General features: G+C 37.5%; 1 protein-coding gene across 1 annotated transcript in view; it reads left to right on the top strand.

Moving 5' to 3' along the window:
* fzr1a (fizzy/cell division cycle 20 related 1a) overlaps nt 1-24,813 on the top strand; it is a 31,526-nt gene extending 6,713 nt beyond the window's left edge. The window contains 14 exon segments of the mRNA XM_052038301.1: nt 2,978-3,103; nt 5,717-5,780; nt 8,785-8,912; nt 9,672-9,754; nt 10,866-11,053; nt 13,530-13,591; nt 14,444-14,546; nt 18,764-18,948; nt 19,646-19,879; nt 20,567-20,671; nt 22,265-22,273; nt 22,275-22,328; nt 22,331-22,359; nt 24,774-24,813. Of these exon segments, the coding sequence (XP_051894261.1) occupies nt 2,978-3,103; nt 5,717-5,780; nt 8,785-8,912; nt 9,672-9,754; nt 10,866-11,053; nt 13,530-13,591; nt 14,444-14,546; nt 18,764-18,948; nt 19,646-19,879; nt 20,567-20,671; nt 22,265-22,273; nt 22,275-22,328; nt 22,331-22,359; nt 24,774-24,813 (1,410 nt within the window).
* The last annotated feature ends 2,028 nt before the right edge of the window (nt 24,814-26,841 follow it).

Genomic DNA, 26,841 nt, shown 5'->3' with positions numbered 1-26,841 from the left:
AGGGGTAGGGGTGGCATTACTCATCAGGGAAAATGTCACAGCAGTGCTCAGAGAGGACATACTGAAGGGCTCAACTACCGAGGCAATTTGGGTGTAATTGAGGAATAAAAAAAGAATAACCACATTAGTGGGACTATATTATAGACCTCCCAATAGTCAGCAGGAGCAAATTTGTAAACAGTTAACAGACAGTTGCAGGAAATATAAAGTTGTGATAGTAGGTGATTTTTATCTTTCCACGTACTGACAGGGACTCCCATACTGTAAAAGGACTGGATGGGATAGAGTTTGTCAAATGCGTTCAGGAAAGTTTCCTCAATCAATATGTAGAGGTCCAACTACTGGATCTACTCTTGGGGAATGAGACAGGGCAGGTGACAGAAGTGAGTGTTGGGGAACACTTTGGATCTAGTGACCACAATTCCATTAATTTCAAGATAATTATGAAGAAGGATAGGAGTGGTCCTCGGGTTAAGATTTTAAACTGGAGCAAGGTCAATTTTGAGGGGATCAGGAGGGATCTGACAGTTGTGCATTGGGATAGGTTGTTTTCTGGCAAAGAGATGCTTGGTAAGTGGGAGGCCTTCAAAAGTGAAATATTAAGAGTACAGAATCTGTATGTTCCGGTTAGAATAAAAGGCAAGGCTAACAGGTTTAGGGAACCTTGGTTATCGAGGGATATTAAGACCCTGGTAAAGAAAATGGAGGAGATGCATATCAGGTATAGGCAGTTAGGATCAAATGAGGTGCTTGAGTGTAAGAAATGCAAGAGAATACTTAAGAGAGAAATCAGGAGGGCTAAAAGAGTTACATGGGGTTGCTCTGGCAGACAAGATGAAATCGAATCCCAAGGGTTTCTATAGCCATATTAAGGGCAAAAGAATAGTAAAGGAGAAAATTGGTCCTCTTGAAGATCAGTATGGTCATTTATGTGTGGAACTGAAAGAGATGGGGGAGATCTTGAATTTTTTGTGTCTGTATTTACTCGAGAGATGGATACAGAGTCTACAGAACTGAGGAAAAAGAGTAGTGAGGACGTATCCAGATTACAGAAGAGGAGGTGCTTGCTGTCTTGAGGCGAATTAGGGTGGATAAATCCCCAGGGCCTGACGAGATGTCCCCTTGGACCTTGTGGGAGGCTGGTGCAGAAATTGTAGGGGCCTTGGCAGAGATACTTAGAATGTTCTTAGCCACGGATGAGGTGCTGGAGGACTGGAGGATAGCTAATGTTGTTCTGTTGTTTAAGAAAGGCTCTAAGAATAAACCGGGAAATTATAGCCAGTAAGCCTGACGCCAGTCATGGGTAAATTACTGGAAGATATTCTGAGGGACAGGATATATAAGTATTTGGATAGACAGGGCCTGATTAGGGATAGTCAACATGGCTTTGTGCATTGCAGGTTATGTCTAACCAATCTTAGAGTTTTTCAAGAAGCTTACCAGGAAGGTTGATCGGGGAAGGCAGTGGACATTATCTACGTGGACTTTAGCAAGGCCTTTGACAAGGTCCCACGCGGGAGGCTGGTCCAAAAGGTTAAGCCGCTTGGCATTTAGGATGAAGTAGCCAATTGGATTCAATGTTGGCTTAGCGGGAGAAGCCAGAGAGTGGTAGTAGGTGGTTGTCGCTCTGATTGGAGGCCTGTGACTAGTGGTGTGCCGCAGGGATTGGTGCTGGGCCATTGTTGTTTATGATCTATATTAATGATTTAGATGATAATGTAAACTGGACCAGCAAATTTGAGGGTGACGTCAAGATTGGGAGTGTAGTGGACAGCGAGGAAGGCTATCAAAGCTTGCAAAGTGATCTGGACCAGCTGGGGAAATTGGGCTGAAAAATGGCAGATGGCATTTAATGCAGACAAGTGTGAGGTGTTGCAGTTTGGGAGGACAAACCAGAGTCAGATTTGTACAGTGAATGGTAGGGCACTGAGGTGTGCAGTAGAACAAAGGGACTTGGGAATACAGACCCATAATTCCCTGACAGTGGCATCACAGGTAGGTAGGGTCGTAAAGAGAGCTTTTGGCACTTTGGCCTTCATAAATCAGACAGTAAGTACAGGAGTTGGGATGTTATGCTGAAGTTATATAATAAATTGGTGAGGCCAAACCTAGAGTATTGTGTGCAGTTCTGATCACCTGCCTACGGGAAAGATATCAATAAGCTTGAAATAGTGCAGAGAAAATTTACACAGATGTTGCCAAGACGTGAGGACCTGAGTTATAGGGAAAGGTTGAATAGGTTAGGACTTTATTCCCTGGAGTGCAGGAGAATGAGGGGAGATCTTACAGAGGTATGCAAAATTATGAGGGGTATAGATAGGGTGAATGCATGCAGGCTTTTTCCCTTCAGGTTGGGTGAGATGAGAACTACAGGTCATAGGTTTAGGGTGAAAGGTGAATTATTTAAGGAAAATCTGAGAGGAAACTACTTCACTCAGAGGGTGGTGTGAGTGTGGATTGAGCTGCCAGCAGAAGTAGTGGATATGGGTTCTATTGTAATACTTGAGAGAAGTTTGGATTGGTGTATGGATGAGAGAGGTATGGAGGGCTATGGTCCAGGTGCAGGTAGATGGGACTTGGCAGAAAACCAGGCCAGCTTGGACTAGATGGGCTGAAGGGCCTGCTTCTGTGCTGTAGTGCTCTATGATTCTAGCAAAGACAGAAAACACTTCCAAATTTGTGCAGAAACAAACTGCTGGAGGAACTCTGGTCAGGGAGTATCTGTGGATGCAAAGGAATGGTTGGTATTTCAGGTCAGGACACTGAATCAGAACTTCCAAACTTACTATCCTTTGCAAATAGAATTTTCTGCCCATCGCAATTGTCAGATTTTTTTTGTTAATTTGAATCGGTTCCCACTGATAAAAGAAAATGTACGTTGATTATAAGGGCCTATTTCCCATTTGGAACATGGCTGAAATATTAACCTATGTTTTCTCTTAAGTTAAGTTGTTCTCCCTTTTTGGATTTTGTGCAGATATCAGAAGTTAGAAGAACATTAACACCTTCCAATTCACCAGTATCATCACCAAGTAAAAGTGGCGATCGGTTTATTCCATCAAGAGCAGCAGCTAACTGGAGTATAAACTTCCACAGAATAAATGTATGTTATTTTCAAAATCATTTCCTTTTGCAGACATTTTGGGGGTAAACATAGTCATTAAGAGCTAGATTGAAATAATCTTAGATTTTGTTTTCCTGATCTTCATTGGCTATGCAGTCTTTTGCAATGTCTTTCATGAGTCCTTTTCTTTTTTGATTATATGCGAATCCTGATAAAATAACTTACTTGAATCTGTCTGGTCACTGCTGTTCTTCCACCAACATTTTGTGAAATAACAAATACTTAATCCTTTAGCTTTCTACTCTTGCATTCCTGGGTTTTTAAACAAACTGTCGGTTTAAATGTCATTTATTTGCAAGAATGGTATCCATATTGCGTAGCCTTGGCTTGCCTTTTTGAACACGATTGGCTTTCTAGTTAAATTTGGTGGGAATTGCCATCATTACTTAAATTGATCTTCCTCTCCATCTTACTTTTCCCAGGCATTGTAAAGGAAATGGGTATGAAATTGAACTGCAGAATTGTGTGTTCCTTGGAAGAAAGTATCTTCAGTGTGGTATAATTTCCCATGAATTTTTCTCCTCTTGCCTGCAACCCTCCAGATGTGTAAAATTTGATATCTTACTGCAATCATTGAGTTTGGCCTGGTCCCCAATTTGGATTTTAGAAATTTATATAGTAAGAATTGTTTCAAATGAAGAGTCATTTTTATAAGGACAGATCGTCCACATTAATCTATAACTTTCCCACAATGGAACGTGCCTCTGTAAACTCTGGTGATCCTTCATTTGTGCTGGACGGATGCATAAGGATTTCCATAACTTGCATGCCACATCATAACATTGCTGAATGATGAGTTCTGGGAATTTCACCCAGGCGGATAGCTCAAAGTACTGAATGCCTGTTATAGTTACAGAAGGAAGTTCAGCATTCTACATCTGGAGCCATCAGGTGTTTAAAATGCAATTTTTTAATTTAAAGAAGAGGACAAATAGACAATAGTAGTGGAATGATTGAGGGAAATTTCCATAAATATCAGCAAAAAAACTCAGGCCATTTTTAAGTTTCAGTAAATGTTGCTGCTTACAAAAAGAAATTGCTGCTCAAAAGCACTGTTGTGGTATTGTTCCTCCCAAATTGCATTATCTTGGGCTGTAAAGAACATGGCCAAATGTAGTTGGTGTGCACAAATGTAAGGAGATACAGGTAGGCAAGATGGTTTTGGTGATGTTAAGAAAGCTTATTTATGTGCATTTTCCCAATGTTAGTGTGTCTGAGTTTTCTTTTTTCCCATTTGTTCATTTTTTACGACCTGGGCATCACTGGTGAAGCCAGCGTTTGTTGTCTGTGGGAAGTTGGTAGTGAACCGCCACCTTGAACTGCTGCAGTCATAATGGAACTTTGCTATAATTGCTCTTTGTTTCACTGGGATCTTTTAAGTCCAGCGTATTTTCTGTGTTCACCATAGTAATTTATAGTCATGGTGTAGTTAATAAATGCACAATGTATTTTTATTTGCTGCCTTTGGGCACAAGCTATAATTAAATGGACCAGAGGATAATTGTGTGGTGTGACAAGGTGCTGGTTGTGCATTGTGACACTTTTATTTCTGAGATTGATTGCATTTCTAGCAAAGTATGATGTTAGAAGCAGTATTTATATATAAATGAACTCTTTAAAAATATAAAATCCAGTCATCTCAATGGAAATCATGCTATTAGTCATTAATTAATAAATGCGCCAGTATTTTTAGGAGTTCATTACTGATTAATCTTCCCTCACTACAGACCCAGTGTTAGGAAATAGGAGAAGTATACATGGTACTTGATTGGCATTGACTGAGTGGACCAGGAGGCCTGTTTCTATACTGTATGACTCTGATGCTAGAGGATAAAATAATGTCACTTGTTTTCAACATAATACTCTCTGAACATTTTCCATTTGCTAAGACCTTTTTCTTTTGTAGTAGCAAAACTGTTTTGCAAGGCATAAAAATTATTGGATACATAGGTAGCAAAACGCCACTTTTCTCTGATTTATGATTGTTTTCTTTTCTTCAGTGCTGTGTGTCTCATTCTTTCCTCTAGAAAGGTATCCTGGAACATTGAAACTGAAAGCTCCAGTCATGGGGCTACTATGAAAATTGGCTTCAGAATACTTGCCAACTATACCTTAACCCACTTCATAAAAATGTAGCCCGGATATGAGGGTCCTCATTCTATTTTAATGGAAATACCAGGTTCTTTTACCTAATGAAATAAGTGGAAGCCATTGTCTTAATCAATTAACAAGGTCTGAGTTTAATACAGAAAAAGGAATTTTTTTATTTTAATGGACAATAAAAGTAAGTGACTACACACAGCACATGTGGTTTGGCAGTAGTAAAACTATTTTGTTCATTCTGACCTACCTAGAAGCAGTGAACAATTTTGTGTTGTACATTAAATGATATCACCAGACAAATAGCCAGAAAAGCAATGAGCAGTCTGTAGCAAAAAAAAAGGTTCACGCTGATCTACAAGCATTTATTAGACATTACCATTCATAAATAGATCTGGGGGCCATTTCTAGGATGATGCTGTTTAAAGATCTGAGCACTGAATATACATGTATATAACTGAAAATGTATTCTGTTTCTTGCCTCTGTTTTAGGAAAATGAAAAGTCACCCAGCCAAAACAGAAAAGCAAAAGACGTAACTTCTGACACTGGCAAAGGTTTAGTACATACATTTTCAGTTATTTTAATTTTTGTCGTTCTTGAAATTCAATGAACTATGGTTTTGTAGTAGTTACATATTTGGAACAGGCATGTTTTCAGATTGTATACAGACTTAACAAAAAAAGCATAAGAGGTAAAAGAGTGCAGGGGTATTAATTTGTTTTGCCAAAAGGGGAAATTAAGACAAATATTGGCACAAAAAAATTCTGCATGAAATTGTGTGCATGTACCTCTGCAACCTGAGGAAATTTCGTACCCACACTCAAGCAGACGTGGAAGCCCTAAAGTTTCTTGCAGCTGATCATAACTGTCGTTCTAATTATGCTCCTCCAGCACTGGAATGAAAACTGCCTTCATTTTCCTAGTGGTTATGTTAAGAAATTTACCTGTTGAACCTGCGCCAGATTGGGCCTGTTGCTGGTTCAGTGACACATTAATTTCAATGGGGAGGTATGGCTGGGAGAGGGACAGACAATTCTGTCTGTCTTAAGTAATTCTTTAATAGTTTGTTTTTGAATACTGTAGGGGAATTCATATGCATTTTTACTCTTTTGAGGAGTGGTTCAATGAGTGATTGTGGTTTAACTGCACAGTTTTCTCATCTTGTTAAAGTAAGACCACATCTAGAGTACTACAAACAGTTTTGATTCCTAATTAAGGAAAGATATTGTTACAGTGGAGGCATTTCGGGAAAGGGTTACCAGGATGATTCTGCGTATGACTGAATTGTGCTATTACGTGAAGCTTAACAGGTTGGGACTCCACTGAGTTTAGAATGAGAGATGATCTTATTGAAACACACAAGGTTCCTGTTGGGGGGTGGACAGAGTAAATGCTGAGGGGATGTTTCCTTTCTTGAACTGAAGGGCATGATCTTTGAATTAGGGAGATGAGGAAGAACTCCTAGGGAGTTGTGAGTTTGTGAAATTCCTACTTTGGGGAGCTATGGGGGTGAGGCAGAGCCTTTGTGCATATTTAAGGCTGAGATGGATAGATTTCTAATAAGTAAGTGAATCAAAGGCTATGGGAAAGTGTAACTTGAAGAATGTTGGATTAGCCACAATGCCATTGAATGGCAGAGCAGTCTTGAGGGGCTCAATGGCCTACTCCTGTTCCTACTTAAGGTCTATGGTCTTGTATTCAATAAGGGGTCAGCTGTTCAAGTCAGGGATGAGAAGAAATTTCTTCACTTAAAAGGTAGTAAATTCTCTACACTTTAAGGTGTGCAAGTTCTGTACATTCAAAACGATGATGGATAAATTTTTGGACATTAAGGGAATTGAGGGATATGTGATTGGTATGGAAAAATGATAGCAAGGTAAAAGTCCGCCTTGATCAACCTTATTGTATGGCAGAGCAGGTGTAAGGGGACAAATGGTCTACCCTGCTATTTCTTATGTTCTTGCATTAATGAGTCATGAGCCTCCTGTTAGTAGGCACCAGAATAATCTGACAAAAGCATAGTATATCTAATGAGGGTTCCAACACTTGTAAGTAGTGTTCCAGTTTTTGGCAACCAAGCCCTAAATACCATTCTAGTACAGAGTTACCTGTCTCTAGGAACCCATCTGTAGCTGAAAGGTAGATTGTGTTTTTCAGTGCTATATACATTTTCATTGGGCAGCTTCTCGTGTAACCTTCACTGCAGAATAACAAAGATTTGAATTCCACTGCAAGAGAAAGCACAAAGTTGCCCGTGCATTCTATAGCGTAATTCCAAAGGTTAGCAAAAGAGTTCAGAGTTTTGGGTTTCCTAGCTCCTGTGGGATGGGGGGGATATGCGGGAGGAAGGGGTTAGGTAGTGTGAGGGTGGTTTGATGGACGGCACAACATGGTGGGCCGAAGGGCCTGTTTTGTGCTGTATGGTTCTATGGTTCTTTAGTCCTTGCACTGTTGCTATACTAAGTATATTTCATCCAGTGTCAGTAATTTGTTCCGCTGCTGCGTTATCCTCTGGTGTGTTTTCTCTGCTTTTATAATAGTTGTTTCTGAATCTTACATGTGCCAATGTTTCCTTCAACCATACATTTCTGCTACTTCTACTTCTTCGTGTTACAACAGCAACACACACTATCAAAAAAGACTTATGCAAACTGTTACGTTGTATGTCCTCAGTACACTCACTGACTTAGTTTGACGAGTTAATCTAATTTAAATAAAAGCTAACAATTATTTTAACTATTCACACAACTATAGGAAGATTATACTTGGGGCCTCAGTAACTAGAATGTGTAATCAATAGCAAATGTTAAAATAAAGGATACAGCTTTATGACTGTTTGACCACCATAGCTTACTGTGTTCAATTAAAATAACTTGATGACTAGAAATGAAGAAATCTTGAAATCTTCTGATAATCATTAAATTTGGTTTGAAAGTTCATGAACTCTTAAGAGAAATGTATGGGTGTCCTGCCTTTATGGGCAAGGATCCAGGATGTACAGCATTTCAAAACGGTATGGTCAGCTGCCTGGCTCTCATGATACAAACATTAATTCATCAGTTCATTAAGCAGCGCTAATTAATGTTTCACTTACGTGATCCAGTTATCCACAGATAATTCCTGGAAGTAAATTTCCTATTTAAATTGTCTTGTGTTTGGAAAATAGTAATTGAAGCTTTACTGGAGGGCCCTTTGGATGTAACTTTAATTTTCCCATGTTTCATTCAGTTGTTACTCATTATTTCAACTCTCATGATTTGATAACACAATCCGCTGAGATGCCCACCAGCAATGAACAAATAAGCTGTAACAAATAACGTTACTGCAGTGCAACACAACATTACCCTCATTTTGAGTTCATAATATAGTATTTAATATTGGTAACCCATGCAGCTTTTTCATATCCTTTACCTTCTTCATCCTACAAAATGCTGCAGGATAAAAGTTTTGCAAGTGATGTGATAAACTTTTTAGCAAAGTGCAGTAAGTAAAAATTCTGTATTCGCATTGAGCTATCCTTTAAATTTAAAATTTCCTCTGAACATGTTTTGTTTACAGATGGACTTGCTTATTCTGCATTACTTAGAAATGAATTGCTTGGAGCAGGGATTGAAAAGGTTCAGGACCCTCAAACTGAAGATAGGAGATTACAGCCTTCAACCCCTGAAAAGAAAAGTTTATTTAAGGTATGATCTGCTTACCCCACAAAACATAGTCTATTCACTTTCACGTATACTTGAAGGTAATTTCATGGCCACAAAAGGAATTTTTGGAAAAAATACTGACAGCACGTTAAGATTTTGAAGCAGAATAAGGGACATTTTCACAGACAGTGGTACCAGGTGAATGAACAACATTTTTACAGAGTAAGTGGGAACAAAATTATTGACAAAGTACATGAAGACCTGATAAGATTTATCTGCTCAATTTTAAAGGTTCTAACATTACTGAGCCTATTTTAGCCTGAGTTTAGCATTAATTAGTGGTAGAGGAATAGCTTAGAGGAATTGATGTTGGATAGAGTCTGATCTTGCGTTTTGGCCTCATGGGAAAGAAACAAGTGATGGCTGCTGTCAGCCCGAATAGATTTGTAAGAGTTGGGTTAACATTCTATCCCAGCCTTATCCTCTGATCCCATGAGGCCTCTCTGTTCTTTTTTTCTCTCATTTATGTGCTGACCCTTGATAAAACCTTTGAAAGTGAAGTGAATCTGCTTCCATTATACTTCTAGCCAGGGAATTCCAGATTATAACTGCCACATCTAAGGTTCTTTAGATTAATTTTTTTAACATTGTACATCTCATCTCTCCAAGTAACCATTAAATTGCTTTTGTGTACTCCCTTGGAATTATTTTAAAAGAATTAAACCGAGTTTCCATGCAAAATTCAAATGCATTATTTTATTGTCTTTAACCAGAATTATCTTCTGATTATTTATTTTCTAGTATTCTCTTAGCACAAAGCGTGCAAGTCCTGATGACGGGAATGACATTTCTCCTTATTCCTTATCTCCTGTTAGCAATAAAAGGTAACCTAGATTATGCTATTTTGTAATGAGAGCTCTGACATTGCATTAACTCTGTATTTAAATAATCTATGTATTGAAAGTTCTCTATCTCTAAAACATTTTAAAGGCTTTAGTAGAAAGTTTGCAAAAATCCTTCATTTTCTGTTTGAGCAACTGAACAGTAGCAGGCTAGACTTTTTTGTAGATGCCTTTATTTTAATCTCATTTGGAATTGGTAAGCTCTGTTCAACTAATAGCCAAATATGAAAAAATCAGTGAATTAACCACAAACTGAATCTGAACAACTGCATTTGTGCTTTGTACTGTTCTTTATTGTTCTCGTCCTCTTGTTTCTCCTTCAGTCTGGGATTTGGAATGGTCTATTCCTTTGGATGACATCAGCAAGCAATCCTTTAGTTTTGTGATCTTTCATAACGAATACTTGAAATCTACCTGACTGAGCTTAGATTTTGAAACCACTTGGTATCTTCCATCTTAAGGGGTGAATATGATGATTAAATGTGATGATAATAAACTGAACCTGGCATAATGCTCCAGAATTCATTCCTTGTTTGAATGATGTATCAATAGTTTTGGGCTAATTTTCCAATGCAAAGATTCAGAAAGTCATGCCTTAATTTAGTTGTGCCATTGTTGGCAACATGATATGATTTCCTAATACATTTACACTGCTCTGTAGGCATAAAAACAGTGCAGAATTGATCATCATCGCCATGCAATGGAGATCATGACTTTCCTGGATTTGCACCAGTGGCCACAATCATTTAGACTGAAAATTAACAGAGAAGTGGGGGAAATATTGGTCCAAACTTTGCCCTGAGAACATATTCTCATTATACTCTTCTACAAGACATCATTCCTCTTAATGGAAATACCAAGTGGTTTTAAAATCTAGGTTTTAATTTGGTAGATTTTCAGGATTCATTTTTTAAATTACTAAATTAATGAATTGTTCAAGTTATTGTCTCTTTCATCAGAGAAATTTATCTGGTTTAAAATTCCAGAAACTATATGTAGCACAGGGCATGGGCATGAACGTGAACCATTATAAGATTTAATAAAAATAACTATTGCTAGTCTTTTGACATTAATTTTTATATTTCTTAAACAGCCAAAAATTGTTGCGGTCACCAAGAAAACCTACTCGAAAAATCTCAAAGATTCCATTTAAAGTTCTTGATGCACCAGAACTTCAGGATGACTTTTACTTAAATCTTGTAGACTGGTCTTCCCTAAATGTATTAAGTGTTGGACTTGGTACCTGTGTGTACCTTTGGAGTGCCTGTACGAGCCAGGTGAGCCTACAGATTCCTTTTTTACCTTGTTCCTTTTTCAATGTTCCTCTGCAACTCTTACTTCTAGCACAATCACCATTTGGGTGTTATGTGGTTTGGTTTAGAAAGCTGGGGATTCTCAACCAGTCGGGTAGCAGATACACATTTAACATTTCAAGTCAATGATGTTTTGTCAGAACTGAACAAGTGTGTTTAAAGTTGCATGGGAGTGGGTAGAGACCATAAAAGAAATGTCTGTGATCGGGTGGAAGACCAAGGTCCTTGTGCTTCTTATGGTAGAAAAGGCCATTTAGCCCATCAGTCTTTGCCAGCTCTCAGACCTATCCCATTCCCCTATTTTTTACCTATAACCTTCACGCTCTCCCTCCCCCCTGGCGCGTTCTCTCTCTCTCTCTCTCTCTCTCTCTCTCTCTCTCTCTCTCTCTCACTCTCTCACTCTCTCTCTCTCTTCTCCCATGCCATCAACTCCACCCTACTTCACCCACCAGCAACCTATGCTTGGTAATTTACAGTAGCCAGTTAACCTTCCAACCAGCATGTCTTTGAGATGTGGGTGAAAACCAGGGCACTCGGGGAAAACTCACTGAGTCACTGGGAGAATGTGCAAAATCCACACAGCACCAGTGATCAGTCTTGAAGCTTTGTTGCTTGTTCTGAGAGGTGGCAGCACTATCTGTTACCCCATTGTGCAGTCTGGCACAACTGCTTTTCATACCACCTAAATCAGAACATTGAATGCTAATTAACCATAGCTGAGCTGTCTGAATGCGTGTCAATAGAGGAAGATATACAAGGAAGTTGCAAAGAAATGGAATCAATAAGGAGATGCTAGGGCATTGAAATGCAGAAACAGCGGCTGCTATAAATATAAAATTATAAAATGCAGGAAATATCTCAACAATTATATCACTAAGTGTGGAATTGTAATTTAAAGCTAACTAGCAAGGACCAAGTTCACTTTTATAAATGTCTGACGACCTCGAGACTATGTGCCATCCAGTGTACTCTGCAATAATCGTTAATGTTCCTAGTTGATTTGAGCTGAATCAAATTGGCTGCAATCTTTTTTGTCTTACAGATACACTGTTTATTGTGTATTTTAAATCCAATTTAAATATCCAGCCTCTTGTGTAATAGTCATTATCCAAGAAGATGTATCAACAATAATTGAATAAGCAAACATTGTTCACTTTTAGCAGTCAAATAACTAGATTAGCAACTATTGCTCAATATTCTAACAAAAAGAGTGAGAGGATGGAACCAAAGTTAGATTATTGGGGAATTCTACAGATAGTCTGGATGGGCAGAAGAAAAAGTATTACCAGAGAAGCTCGTGCAACAAATGAAGTGAATTAATTGGGTACAGCCCGCTCAGCCAAACAGAGTTTGATGTGCTTGATTGCATAATAAAAGGAAAATGCAACATAGGTACTTTCTTGGCATGTTGACAATGACTTGGTTGATTAGTACCACCTTTCATTCTCATTAAAAAAATATTAAATTTTATCACTCTAATCCGAGTAATTGATAGCTTATGCAAGGTCCAATTGTCAGAATAACATCAGGTCATAATTAGCGATCATTCAACAAATTAAAATGCAGAATTTTACAGAATCTAATTTATAGTTTGTACATAAATTGATATAAACCTAATCAGAAGTAAAACTAAGTTTAGTTCAGAACTCCAGCCTCTCATAATTTGGGGAACAAATGTAAGCCCAAATTTCTAGAAAATTTAAATAAAAATTATTCCACCCACACAGTTAACTGGGTACAACTGCATTCAAGGAAGCTTTGCACTGCTCACATTCAGATTGGACAATCTGGATTCATCCACCATTTTAATATTGGTACCAAATCAAAGCACATGCTTTTGAAAGAGGCAGAGCTCTTAAAATCTAAACATTAATGAGAGGATAAAAAGAAGCACATACTATTTGATCTACTAAATTAATGTTATTGTGAAATGCATTATTTTAAAAAGTTTAATTTGTTTTGAGTATTAGAAAGTCAGAATAATTAGGGGCAGGCACAGTAGTATAGTGGTTAACGTAACGCTATTACAGTACTGGCGAACCCGAGTTCAATTCTGCCCACTGTCTGTAAGGAGTTTGTACGTTCTCCCCGTGTCTGCGTATGTTTCCACCGGGTTGCTCTGGTTCCTCCCACATTCCAAAGGCGTATGGGTTTAGGAAGTTGTGGACATGCTGTGTTGGCACCGGAAGCATGGCACACTTGCAGGCTGCCCCAGAACACTCTACACAAAAGCTGCATTTCACTGTGTGTTTCGATGTACACGTGACTAATAAAAATATCTTATAAAGTAGCAGTGAACTTTAGAAAAAATTGTGAATTCTTTTTTCAATTTTGGTTTTTAATGCAAATTTCAGAAAATGTTGATGACTTAGGGAAACATGATAGTACATTTTTTAAAAATTGTTTGCTCAAATTATAGACTGACTTTTTGCCTTCTAGGTGAACCAGACTGTGTGACCTTTCTATAGATGGAGATTCTGTGACATCAGTTGGCTGGTCAGAGAGAGTAAATATCACTTTTTTAATTTTAAAATATAACTAACTACTAGTTTTATTTAAAGTGATCTTTCATGTAACTTTTCATACTAATCACTTAATTTGTGAAAACGTGCATCAAAGTAAGATCTTTTTCCTTTTATTCTATGCACTTTAAAATGTATTGTATTGCCATACAACTGGTATGTTTTGTAATATACATAAAGAAAAGATAATAAAAGGGAAATGTGTCAGCCTTAGTAACATCTTATGTGAATTAAAGTTTAAAAAGTTCAATGTCACTTCGGGATCATGTAAACTGGAGGGGAACATTTTTGCTGAGATTGGCAGAAGGAAACTGAATTTGGAAAATGGAGGTGATTTTTTAAAAAATAATTATTACTTATGTTCCAGAACACGGTAGATCGTAAGATCTTGAAACATCCTTGGTGCAATGCAGGCTGAATCCTTGGTTACTGTTCAGTGTAGTGGTTTGTTGTTCTGGGGTCAGGTTTGCAACACCTTAATTATTTTGCACATGTGCAGTATTGGAACATGTCACCATTATAGGCATTCAGACATTATCTGAATATAACCTGAGTTGCTATTTGTAGTACAGCGGGTGCATCTCAGTTTCAAATATTTGATGCATTCAATTTTTTTAAACTAAAATACTGAGACTTTATCTGTCTCAATAACATTTTAAAGTAAACTTAAATTTCACACCAGAAATTTTGATCATTCCTCTATTTAGAGAATCAATCTTCTGCAAAGACAAAATAATATAATATACTGATATAATATTCTGTCATTGAGATGGCAATAACTTTTCCAGTTTCAAGTAAAACTGAAGAGGCTTTTAGAATCTTAATTATTTATTTAGGGAAACTTGGTAGCTGTTGGAACGCACAAAGGATACGTTCAAATTTGGGATGCAGCTGCAGGGAAGAAATTATCCACACTTGAAGGTCACTCTGCTAGAGTGGGTAAGTTGTTGCATTTATGTTTATCAAAAACTTCAGTGACAAATCCTATGCTTGGTCAGGAGCATATTTAAACAATTCTCAAATCTGCAACAGTATTTTGGAAGGCAAACCAGTTCACCTAACAAATAATCACAATGAAGGTGGGAAATAAACTTTTGAGCTATTTATTTCAATTGGAATCTAATTTATATTTTCATAATCCTCTGAAGGTCTTGTCAATGGCTAAATATGACCCAGTTTTAAAATTGAACCATAATAATTTTCATTGCTTACCATTAGGAATTATCAAAAATTGGTTATGCATTATACAATCCTCGTTTCCCTTTTTCACTGACTATATTATATGTGCTTTCCTCATAAACTATATTTTTACACTCATTCTGTGACTGCATTTTGCACAATAATTCCTTTATTCTGTGAGTTTTGTCTAAGTAAATGTTTACAAGCTGCACTAGGATGAATAATGAGGGGATTAGTTTATGGTGATGATGTTTGAGGATGGAAGCTGGGAAACTCTATGGTCACAACATGCGTACTTAATATTCAGTTAAACAGCTAGAGCTATTTTTGGTTTAATATGCTGTAACTAAATAGTGCACCTTCAGTGCTACACCAAGGCAAAATTCCAATTCAGACTCATTCTTTTTTCCTTTGCCTTTCTCCTAATCCAAGTTCCAAACAGAAAGGGAATTTCCACAGGTGGTCTGAATTTTGTTATGTTTGAGTAAATCACCCTTCTGTGCACCACAAGGAGGATAGTTTGCCCTAACCTGATACTTCCGTGAGTTTAAAATCCCTCCCATTTAAATATTAATAATGCAAAATTCAACATTTTCAGCCTCCGAAAGGTATTCTGTTCTCTCTTTCCTTAACTTCTCAATGCTGGTCTACAGCTAAGTGAGACTATTGGCCTTTTGTTTAAACTCGAAGCCCCCTTTTAATCACCGAAGATTGATAATGCCCCTGCATTGTCCTGCCTGCCAAAACCCTCATGCTAGCCATTATCATCTCTAGATTACTTCAATGTTCTTAATAACTGTCTAACATACACGCTGCATAAACTCTAAGCTTGTCTCATAATCCTGTTTTGTACCTAATTAAAATTGGCTTTCATCCAGATTCTCACTGACCTATGTTTTCTCCAGTGCCTCAGAATAATTTTTGGCCATACTTCTGATCTCATTTTCTCCATAACCGCCACCATTCTTGCTTTCCCTCAACTTATTGTTGCTCTGGCTTTCTTTGTATTTTCACACTGCATTTGGCACGTGTGTCCATCTGCGTAGATACCACTCTTTTGAATTCCATTCCCAAACCACACTTTAATGCCCCACATGCAAGAGATGTTGAGTTTTTTGCTCTCTGATGTACTTTTGGATGAAATAGCAATTAGAATGATTGCATCAGTTTTCCAAGGAAATGAGCATTTACATTTGTGAATAAGAACAAGTAATGGTATTGACTTTTGAAGTTAATATTATGGGAGCTTGTTTGTATTTAGTGATGTCCATAAGTCAGGTGTTGGTACCCTGGAGTTGGCCTGTAGATGAATCACCTGCAGTTGTGTATGAGCTTGGTTCTAATCATCTTTGAGCATTGGTACCTCTGTGAAATAAGCTCAAATTCTTAAAAAGATTTGGGTAGTTACCAGGTCCCCTCGACTCGTAAATATTCACCAAAAATGAAACCTAAATGTAAAAAGTTGTTTGCTGCCACAAATTATTCATTGCTGTTCACAAGTAGATGTGGCAGGACTTCAGATACGAGTTTGAAATGAATGGCAGCAGAGCAATTTAAATTAATAAATGTTTAATAAAAATCTATTGGGGTGAAACTGTTGATCTCATCTGGTTCACTGATGACATTTTGGTGAAATCTATCCTTGGCTCTATATGCTTGTATATGATCTCGGAGCCACAGCATTTCTGATTCTTGATTACTCTAGAATAGTTGGATCAAAACCTGTAGCAAAAGTAATAAAACTAGATGGATACGTGGCATCGTCCTCATTAGTGGATTTGTACATGTCAAAGGCATGCCCAGCCATGTAAAGGTCACCTTGACGATTGAGGAATGTGCCAAATTAGGAGCTGTCCCACAGACTAGTTACTCAGCAGCCTGGTTTGCTCATACTAACAGATTTGTACCTTTCACCCAATATCTCAGACTCTTCCATCGCCATCCTTGGGTGTATCTTGTCCAGCTAGCAGAGGTGTTGGCACAGTAGTAAACAGTCGAGAAGGAGTGGCCCTCAAGTCCTCCAACATTTGCAGTGGGCCAAGTGTAAGGAAACCTCCAGCTCTTTATCACCTACTGTCCTCACTCAGCTGATGAATTCGTGGTACTTCAAGTCGAACACCACTTGGAAAGCAAGGGCACGGAATCAATTCTGGGAACTTCAGTGTCTGTCACTCAGTGTGGCTTGACTATACTGCTGCTGCAGCACGTAATGGAGGCGATCAAATTCGGCAATATGTCAAATGTGCCATCGGAAGCAGCAGAATTATATTCCACCACCAACAGTCACCTCATGGGCTGGCATATGTTCGTCATTGTCATAAAGCCAAGACCAGACCTGGTTGATTAAGGAGATCATGCAGAGAGCTACACTGGATGCTACACTATAGAACTATATCCATGCTAAATAGTGGGAGTGTTAGACCAAAAGGATCCTAACACCAACAGATTGTATCAGGGTTCCCCAGTGCTGCCACATCAAGTAAATTGGTGATAAGCCCCAATTAAGTAACTAGTGAACAACGATCCTACAAATATTCCCATTCTCATTGATGGTACAGTCCAGCATGAGTGGCAAAGGTAAAGCTGAAATTGCTGGAATCATCTTCCACCAGGACTGTGAAGTGGGCACTTCACCGTGGCATCCTCTTGAGATCCCCACCATCAAAGATGATGATCTTCAACTAACTGGATTTGTACCACATGATATCAAGAAACAACAGTGCATACTGCATATAGCAGTAGTTACAGCTTTTGTCATAATCAGATCCTATTGCTATCCAAATTAGTTCCGAAGGTATATGCTTCAAGACTCTCCACAGCTCCAATCAGCCTGTTTCTTCACAGTTACCATATTGACACCTAATAACCAGATATATTGCTTCCAAATAAAACTGGACAAGATCTGGATGCTGTTCAGTGTTGGGCTAGTAAATGGTGCATAACATGCCCCACAAATGTAAAGTATCTCCTACCTGAGGAAGTCTAACCACCCATTCTAGACATTGCCATCATCAAATTCATCACCAAGACTAGTCACCATTGATCAGAAACTTGCTCTTGTACCCACAGGTCCAATCAGACATTGGGTATTCTGTGATGAATGAATGACTTCCACATCCCAAAGCCTTTCCGCCATCTACAGGTTATCTCCTGAACCTTCAAAGCTTGTCTGTCATTTACGAGGAATTTCCTGACTCCTCTATCTACCCTCTGCAAGGCACAACTTAAGAGTATGGTGGAATACACTCTATTAGGTTAGGCAAGCTCTAACAATGTCGAGCATCTTGGTACCATCCAAGAAAAAGCCCAATTAATTGACAGCCTCATTTCACTACCTTAAACATTCACTCCTATCAATGGTGTACAAATACAAGATGCACAACAACTTGCCAAGGCTTATTCAACAACACCTGTCCAAACCTGCAACCTCTGTCACAGAAATGGCATGTGCATGAAAAAGCAATCCTGCAAATTCCCTTCCCAGTTGCATGTTATCCTGACCTTTTGAAGTTAATTACTTAATTGAAACAAGGTCAAAATCCAAGAGCATCTATGTGTAACTGCTCTAGGAACATCTTCACCTGCATCGCATTGGTTCAAGGGGTGGCTCACCACCATCTTTTTAAGGATAATTAGAATGGGCAATAAATGTCGGTTTTACCAGGATGTCCACATCTGTGAATGATGTAATAAAAACGTTAAACCTACAAGTTTGATTTGAAGCTTTATTAAAGTATTCATGAAACATTCGCCCCTTCGGTTGGAAAAACATCTAATGCAAAAGTGGGCATGTGAAGAAATTACAGACGTTAGGCTGTATATGATATATAGAATGAAATAACTTCTTTGCTTGAGTCTCATCAGACTAATTTCTTTCCAGTGAAATTGAAGCAACTTTATGTTGCTACTTGGTGTCAATAGCTGCACACATTTTCAGCACCACTGGTAATTTATATTTCAAGTTGATTGTGTTCTAGGGGCCTTGGCATGGAATGCAGATCAGCTGTCATCAGGAAGTAGGGATCGTCTTATTCTCCAGAGAGATATTCGCACCCCACCATTGCAATCTGAGCGGCGGCTTCAGGGTCACAGGCAGGAAGTTTGTGGTTTGAAGTGGTCGACGGATCACCAGCTTCTGGCTTCTGGAGGAAATGACAACAAGGTAATAATATTCGTAATGTAAAATATACGGCAATAAACCAATTTTAGCTGAGCTAAGTTGGGTTGGCTATAGAAATCTTGGTTGGCCCAGCATCTGTATGTTGGGAAGGTCGAAATGGGCTGCGTACTGTCGATCCCCATCCAGTAATTGATGCAAAAGGGTACATTTGAACAGAACCAGCCTTGTCTGTGATCCTTTCACTGATAAATAGCCTACTGCATTCAATTCTGCAAAATGCTTGTGAGTAATATGCAGAGATGAAACATGGTGAAATAGCCATTAGATTTTGAAGCAAAACTGCCACAAGGGACATTATAGAGTGTTGACTGTGGACTTATTAGCTGTTGAACTGCACGTTTCGGCTGTGTGTTTCTCACATGTACACCTGGTTTTAAGCAGCATTGGTGAGACGTGTACTCTAACTGTCTGCGTGATCATGTTTGGGTATAGTTAGTGGGACCTGAGCAAGCTCAGGAGAAAGACATAATAACTTCGAAAAATTTCTCTGCTTTGTACATAAGGTTTCAGAATGCTATTGGTTCATGCCATTTCTGCTAAATCTCTTGTGCTCCCAAAGAAATAACAGTCAATTTGTGTAATTGACTTTGGAAGATGTGTTTTACCACCACAAAATGAGTTTCATTTTATATTGCAAAATATAATTATTGCATCTTTTTTTAAAAACATATTTGGTTAGCTTCTGGTATGGAATAACTCCAGTTCAGGTCCAGTGCAGCAGTATACAGAGCATCTTGCAGCTGTGAAAGCCATTGCCTGGTCTCCCCATCAACATGGCCTCCTTGCATCAGGTGGTGGAACTGCAGACCGATGCATTCGATTCTGGAATACACTTACCTCTCAGCCTTTGCAGTGCATAGATACAGGTTCGCAGGTGTGCAACCTTGCCTGGTCCAAACATGCAAATGAACTAGTAAGTACAAAATAATTCACTTGGAACTTTATGCTTCTGGTATTGGTAGAAGTGAAGCTATTAGACTGCTACAAAATACCAATTTTTTTTAGAAAGAAAACTGTCTGGCCTGTGTCTGAAAGCCCCACACCAGTGTGTAGCCCCACACCAGTGTGTAGACCACTTGGTTTGTCAAAGCTCAAGATAGCGATTGATGTTGGGGAAGTGTATCTTCATAAAAAAATTACTTTTGATTAGATTTCAGAATCAGGTTTATTATCACTGATATGTATGTCGTGAAATTTGTTTTGCGGCAGCCATTAAATATTTAATGTATTTGTAAAATTTCACTTAATTATTACTTCATATTGCTTAAAAAATGTTGGGTTTTGACTGATTTAAAAATCATATGCCTTTAGAGTTGGCCAGTCATTGAATGAGACTTCTTGAAGAACAATTAACTGGGGGAGGGGGTGGAAAAAGTCTTATTTACTGAGAACACAAAGTTTTGTGGATCTTATTATACTGAGGAGAGGATGTTTTAGAACCAGCTAGTAAATATACTGTAGAATTCTCATGTAGTTTTGCAGCTATTGTGTATTTCTGTAATATTGATTGAACCACAATTGATACTTTTATTGAAATGTTTTACCATTAAATTATTTTTGCATATTTTTTTTAGTAAAGCAATTCTTTTAATACCCTTAGGTGAGTACTCATGGATATTCACAAAATCAAATCCTGGTGTGGAAGTATCCATCATTGACACAAGTAGCCAAATTGACTGGGCATTCATACAGAGTGCTATACTTGGTGGGTTACTTAATTATTTTTACATAACACAAGAACTGAAATATTCCTTGCTCTATAAAAAAAAAACTACGTGCATCCAGCCCTGAAAAGCTACAAAGCTGGTTGTACTTAATGAATAAATGATACTAGTCTTTGTTTTGCTCATGTTAAATTATGCATCAGCAGCCTTGATAATATATATTTTTAATATGTTCATTATGGGCAATGATTGATGGAAGATCAGTTTCTAATCTTGTACATCCTGGATATTAACTTGAGGGTGGAGATCCACACCTGCCAGTTTAATGTACAACAATCAGTTTAACATTGGATTTGGATTCTAGAACATCAATAAAACAATCCTACAACTAAATGCATACCATATAATATGATTATCATGTTGTGTTTTGTAATGGGAAATGGTCACAAAGAAACTGGCTCTGTTTATGACACAAGTTTACCATTTTAACATGAACTTATGAAATTTATTCTGTTGTGTACTGAAAATCACAAACGTGCACTTTTTACACACTTATACTGCAACATAAATTTAACCAACATTGGGATGATCTTTAGACATTTTTATCACCTCTTGAGCAATGCAAAGCTATAATCCTGTAAGTAATATCTCATTGGCATTAGTCACTGATCAGTTGATCAGTGTGATGAGTAGACATGCTAAACTCATGGAAGAGCTGGAGAAAAAAAGAATTAACCACAGATTAAGGAAAGCCTGAACACACATTACTTTCCCAGTAAGATCAGTGCAGCTAACAAGTTGTAGCATCTTGAGAACTAAGCAGCACTTTGCACATTTCCATTTGCCAAGCCCCTCAGCAACAACTTCTCCACTTTCTAGCAGCCTAGTTGGAATGCATCTCCACTCTATGCAGTGTGTCACATCCACACAAAGGATCAACGAAGCTTGATCAACCAGATCAAGAAGGCCAACCAAAGATTATACTTGTACTAAACATCACACACACTGCATACTGCACGTGCACAGAAGATAATTGCTGGATGCACTGCAGCCAACAAGACACTCTTCCAGTGCCTAACCTGGCCAAACCTTCCCATTCAACTATTTTTAGATGATGTCTGGAAGGCCATCAAGCAATGCCTAGTCTTGCAGTTCGTAAGGTACCAACTTAGTATTTACTAGAACTGTGCTAGGATTAGAGTTTTCTGCAAAAATACAATCTAGCAAGTTGGGTGTAATTCAATTCCTCTACACAGGGTCAGTCAGTCTGCCTCCAGCTGACCTACATTGCAGTACAAAAGTTTGGATGTACCTGCATTTTTCTAACAAATACCATGCAATCAAATTGGACAGTACTCTCAAAATTTGTAAATGTGTAGAGGAAATAAATTTTTAAAAAAAAATGTGAATATAGACTTCCAAAGGGAGAGAGAAGTGGATTCTTTTGCCCATCTCTCCAGCAATATAAGGTTTGTGAGTCTCCCATCAATGCTCTCCAGTTGGGAAAGATGGACAAAGAAAAGCAGTTGATAAAGCAGGTTTTGTAGAAACCAATGTAACTGATTTCTTGTAATTAAAAAAGGAATGAATTGTTATGCATATATTAAATTCTACATTCTCTTTTTAATCTGTAGGCAATGTCCCCCAGATGGAGAAGCCATAGTCACTGGTGCTGGAGATGAAACAACTCCGATTCTGAGAATGTTTTTAGTAAAACTCGTTCACTAAGGTATGTGCTGTTATGGATAGCTGTGGTGATATTGGGCCAGTTCATGCCAAAGACAAGGTGGGAGTTCAATAGAAAAATTACCAGCTTACTGTAGTGGTGACTGCCAGTGGGTTCTGGACTCTGCACCTGCTTACTATTGTACCGAAGTGTGGAACCTGCTGGAAGTTGGATGTAGAACATCTGATTTCACACTGTTGCTAAACTTGGCACTGACTTCTGGTTCATTTGAATGGAGTTGCCATCCTTTACTATAACTCCCGACTATTCAGCAGGTGATGTTTGCTGAGCCCCCTCTCTGCTCACCAGGACTCTAGTTTCCTGTGTCTAATGAGGTCAACTCTTGTTGATTACATTGGTAGTTCCTTATTCACCATTTAAGCTAGTGAATACATACCTCTTTCAGTCACCATGTTATTTCTGATGGTACGTAAGCCAAACTGAATTCAATTCAGCCACATTGTAGTTGGGCGCTTCTCAAGTGGACAGGAAAATGGAGTCTTAATGATAAATGACAATGGCTTAGTGAATAAGTACGAGCCTTGTCTAGCATCAGTGAATTGAACTTATTTACTATATTGGTTGGAAAATGCTTTGCATGCTAATGGTAATAGTTCTCAAAATTAATTGTATATATTTAATGATAGTGTGCTTGTGTAATGATGTAAGAAAATGAATTCAAACGCTGCTAATGACTGATTTACAAAAGAACTATATTATCTTGGGCTTACAGAATATTAGACTAGTTCAGCATGAATAAATGAACTCTGGGGGAAGGGGATTGTTTTCAGTAACATGGCAACCATTTTTTTGTCTTGGTTTACAGGAATCTATATCTGTGCTAAATCTTTTACGAGGATACGATGAGAATTGAGGAAATAATGTTAAATAGGGGAAATGGCAACAATCCCATAAATATACAAGGAATTATTTCATCATGCTGGTACTGATTTTTTTTCATGGGATGGATCTTAGAGGACATTTTGAAGGATCTTGCTGCTCATATCCAAACAGCTCGAATTTTTAAAAATGTGTTTGCAATTATGTTTGTTGTACAAAGAACTGTTGAAAAGACTGCCAAAGGTCTTGAATTAGGTCTAGTTAAGTGTTATATTCTAATTTTCTTTGTACAGTTTATATAAAGAGCCAGCTACTTTTCACTGTCAGATAAGAAAGTGATATTGATACACATTTATTTAGTGCTAACTGTAAATATTTTTGATGTAGGAGAATGTATATTGAATATAACGTTCTGTAGAAATGCAGTGAGAATGCTAAACAAAGCTTGATTATGGTGATAAGCATAATGCTTAAATCTGAATATTAGGCTTTCCAGTGTGCCTACAGTATATATATATATTATAGTAACTATTACAAAGATTTTCAAAATATTAAGCAGGAAGATTACTTCTATTAGTATTTTGTTATTAAAAATTCTGGCTACTATAAATTAACATCATGTTGAACTGCACAAAATAGTAATCATATTTAAATTATGAATTGGCTGAAATTCTAATCCTGTTATAAGCATCCATTGAAGCATAAACCCTAAAACTTCTGGGTAGATTAAAAGGTCTTGCTGCTTATAATGTTGAAAATCCTTTTGTCTCAAGGTTGTACAAATATGGATGGAAAGCACTTGAATTTTTTTTAAACCTTCTCAGTGGCGACCATTACCAAACTGTTGATGTTTGTACACTCCTGTTATTTTATACCATCTGTGATCTTTTATTCTGCTGTAAAACTGCTTTCATTATTCTGTATTTGTAAGTGAATGAACCTTCTGGCTCTCAATGGAACTGAGTAAAGCTGTTGAAACTCTTAAAATTGGTGTTACACAATATGACTGTACATTGTAATATCTGCAGCATGACATGACAAGGTCTTCATGTTTACTAGTGTATGTGTCTGACACATTCCAGAACTGGAATTACAGCAAGTTAATAGAAATAGGAAAAATTGCAAAAAATGTGTTATAATGTTGTGGATTGCTTTCATTGAATGTTCATATTGCTTCATTCATTCACTGATTTTTTTATATAACAATAATTGGGGATTATTGTGTATTTGAGAACCAGAAATTTGGATGGAGCCTGTGAAAATTGGGAAATGGAAACTAAGTCAACCATATCAACCCTCTAATCAGCTGTCAACCAGCCCACTTTCCAGACCATTCCCCACATCTCCTGATTCTCTCAGTCTAGAATATGCTCAATACTTGTGTAATGCATGTAAAAAGGAAGGCAACTCAATATTCAAATGATTGAGTATCCCCAACCAGTGTTAGGTGAAGAATGTACAAAATAATCACAACTTTCATGAAATTCCTTCTCCTCTGACCATTGTCCTACTTCTAGGCAGTCCAGCAAGAGAATATGGACCCTATTCTTTCAAGCTTCTCAATCTTTTTGTTACAGTGCAATTATCTCCAATTCTTCTGAACTCCAGCGAGTATAGGCCCATTTTTCTTCAGTATCTCCTCATAGAGTGATTCTCAGCACTGGGAATGTTTCCAGTGAACCTATGCCTCTTCTCAAAGGCAAATACAGCCTTCCGTAGCTACAAAGACTGGAACTGCTCACAGTACTTCAGTTGTTATTGTATCAAGAAACCTATAAAATTGCCCTATAGTTGCAGTAAAGGCCAACGTGCTATTTGCCTTTTGATATCTTGCTGTATCTGCATGTTAACTTTATGCTTCATGTACAAGGAAACACAAAAACCCTCCACACACCAACAGTCTCCCGCTGTTTTTTAATGCTTTTCCCAGTCTTCCTACCAAAATCAGTAACTTCAAATTTCCAGATATATTCCATCTCTGATCTTCATTCACATATTCATTCTCACTGCTGCGATGCAGTGAGTGTGCAAAAAAGACTCAAAAAAAAAAACACTGATGATCAGCAGGTTCCAGAGCAAAGCAAATTATTCTCCCACAACCAGGGGAGGAAGGTCAAAATGAAATGATTAAAAAAAACCTTGAACAGATTGAACTCAGCCCCTTCATTTAAATTCAATCTAATATGTGATGCTAGTCATTGTGATTAAATCCAGAAGGTAAAAATCTACTGAGAAGTCATACCAAAGATATTGTGTTTCATGTGGTCATGACCGCACAAGCTAACAATGGCAATAATTTAGAACATTTCTGGAAATTTGTAGATTGATGAAAATGCTTGGACTTGAATATTCATTTGTTTAACCAGTGTGGGAGGAGCAGTAATTATATCTAATGTTGGATCCTTGGAGTAGTCGCTGCACAGTATTCCTTTCCTGCTGTTGTCATTTGTTTGAGCACGACAAATTTCAATACTACCTAGTGATTGTGTAGTGATTTTAATTTTGCAGGTGAATGGCTTTTAATTTTAAATTTTTTTCTCATTTTATAAATTGCAGAAACTCTTACTGAGACTGATGAGAAATGCTGTTTAAAATGTGATTACATAACATGGGTGATGATGTTCAGCTCTCATATTGCAGGTTTTCATTGCATGGCAATAACACAGATCATTTGTCTTTAAACTGAAATACTGGGTTTCCAAAGATGTATAAGATTGCTGTAGATGTTTTGTCTATAATGAAAGCTGTTCAGGTGCTATTTATAAAGGATATGATAATGCTATTCTTACTAATTAACTAGAATTCCATTATCTGCCTGCTTAATAGTTGGCAGTTAAAATCTTGGAGATGATCCAAGTTTACAACTATATATGCAAATAATGTATTCACTTTTGAGGTCTTAGAAAAATTCATTAATGCGTAACAGAGCAGCATATTGTTATGACAGTATTTCATTGTAATAAAAACTATACAGCTATTGAAAACAAAACCTGAGAAGTATTAACACAAGGAAGATCTTGCATTGTTTTATTTTAATGAATTGTTCTGAATCATAACTAAACGTTTGAAGGGTAAAAGAAATGAGTTCACTAAATGTATGGTTTGGCCTACTTAAATTCTTTTTTAAAACTAGTATTATTGTAATAATGAAGTGGAGTTTGGTACAATGCAATATTATTTTAACTCTTAGGAAACTCATGGACATCAAGAGGAAAATATAGGCAAATCTATGTATTATACATACTTGAAAGACCATAAGTATTATGTTCTACTCTGAGAAACATTTAGCTACTTCAAAGAGGAATGAAATAAGGCCACTTGGCTCGAACAGGTCATCTCAAATGCTTTCATTTTGATTTATAAGGTTATTTTCCCTATAACCTGATAGTTGATTCTAAGGTATAATAGTATGTTCCTACTTTTTTACCTGGTAGCCAGGTGGTCTGATTATGATGGAATAAAAAAGGACACCAATATCTATGGCCTATTTAAGTATAATCAATTTGAAATGTTGGTAAAATCTAGAACGTGTAACTTTAACACCAGTGAGTAAAAAATTATTAGTTACTACTTGTGCCAGAAATTGAAATGACATTGTCAGAATATCAATCAACTTTAATTGAATTATAATGAAGCCTGTCCTTT

The sequence above is a fragment of the Pristis pectinata genome, chromosome 24 (assembly GCF_009764475.1).
Source record: "Pristis pectinata isolate sPriPec2 chromosome 24, sPriPec2.1.pri, whole genome shotgun sequence".
In the NCBI taxonomy this organism is placed as follows: Eukaryota; Metazoa; Chordata; class Chondrichthyes; order Rhinopristiformes; family Pristidae; genus Pristis; species Pristis pectinata.
This window is presented reverse-complemented; position numbering and strand designations above follow the sequence as displayed.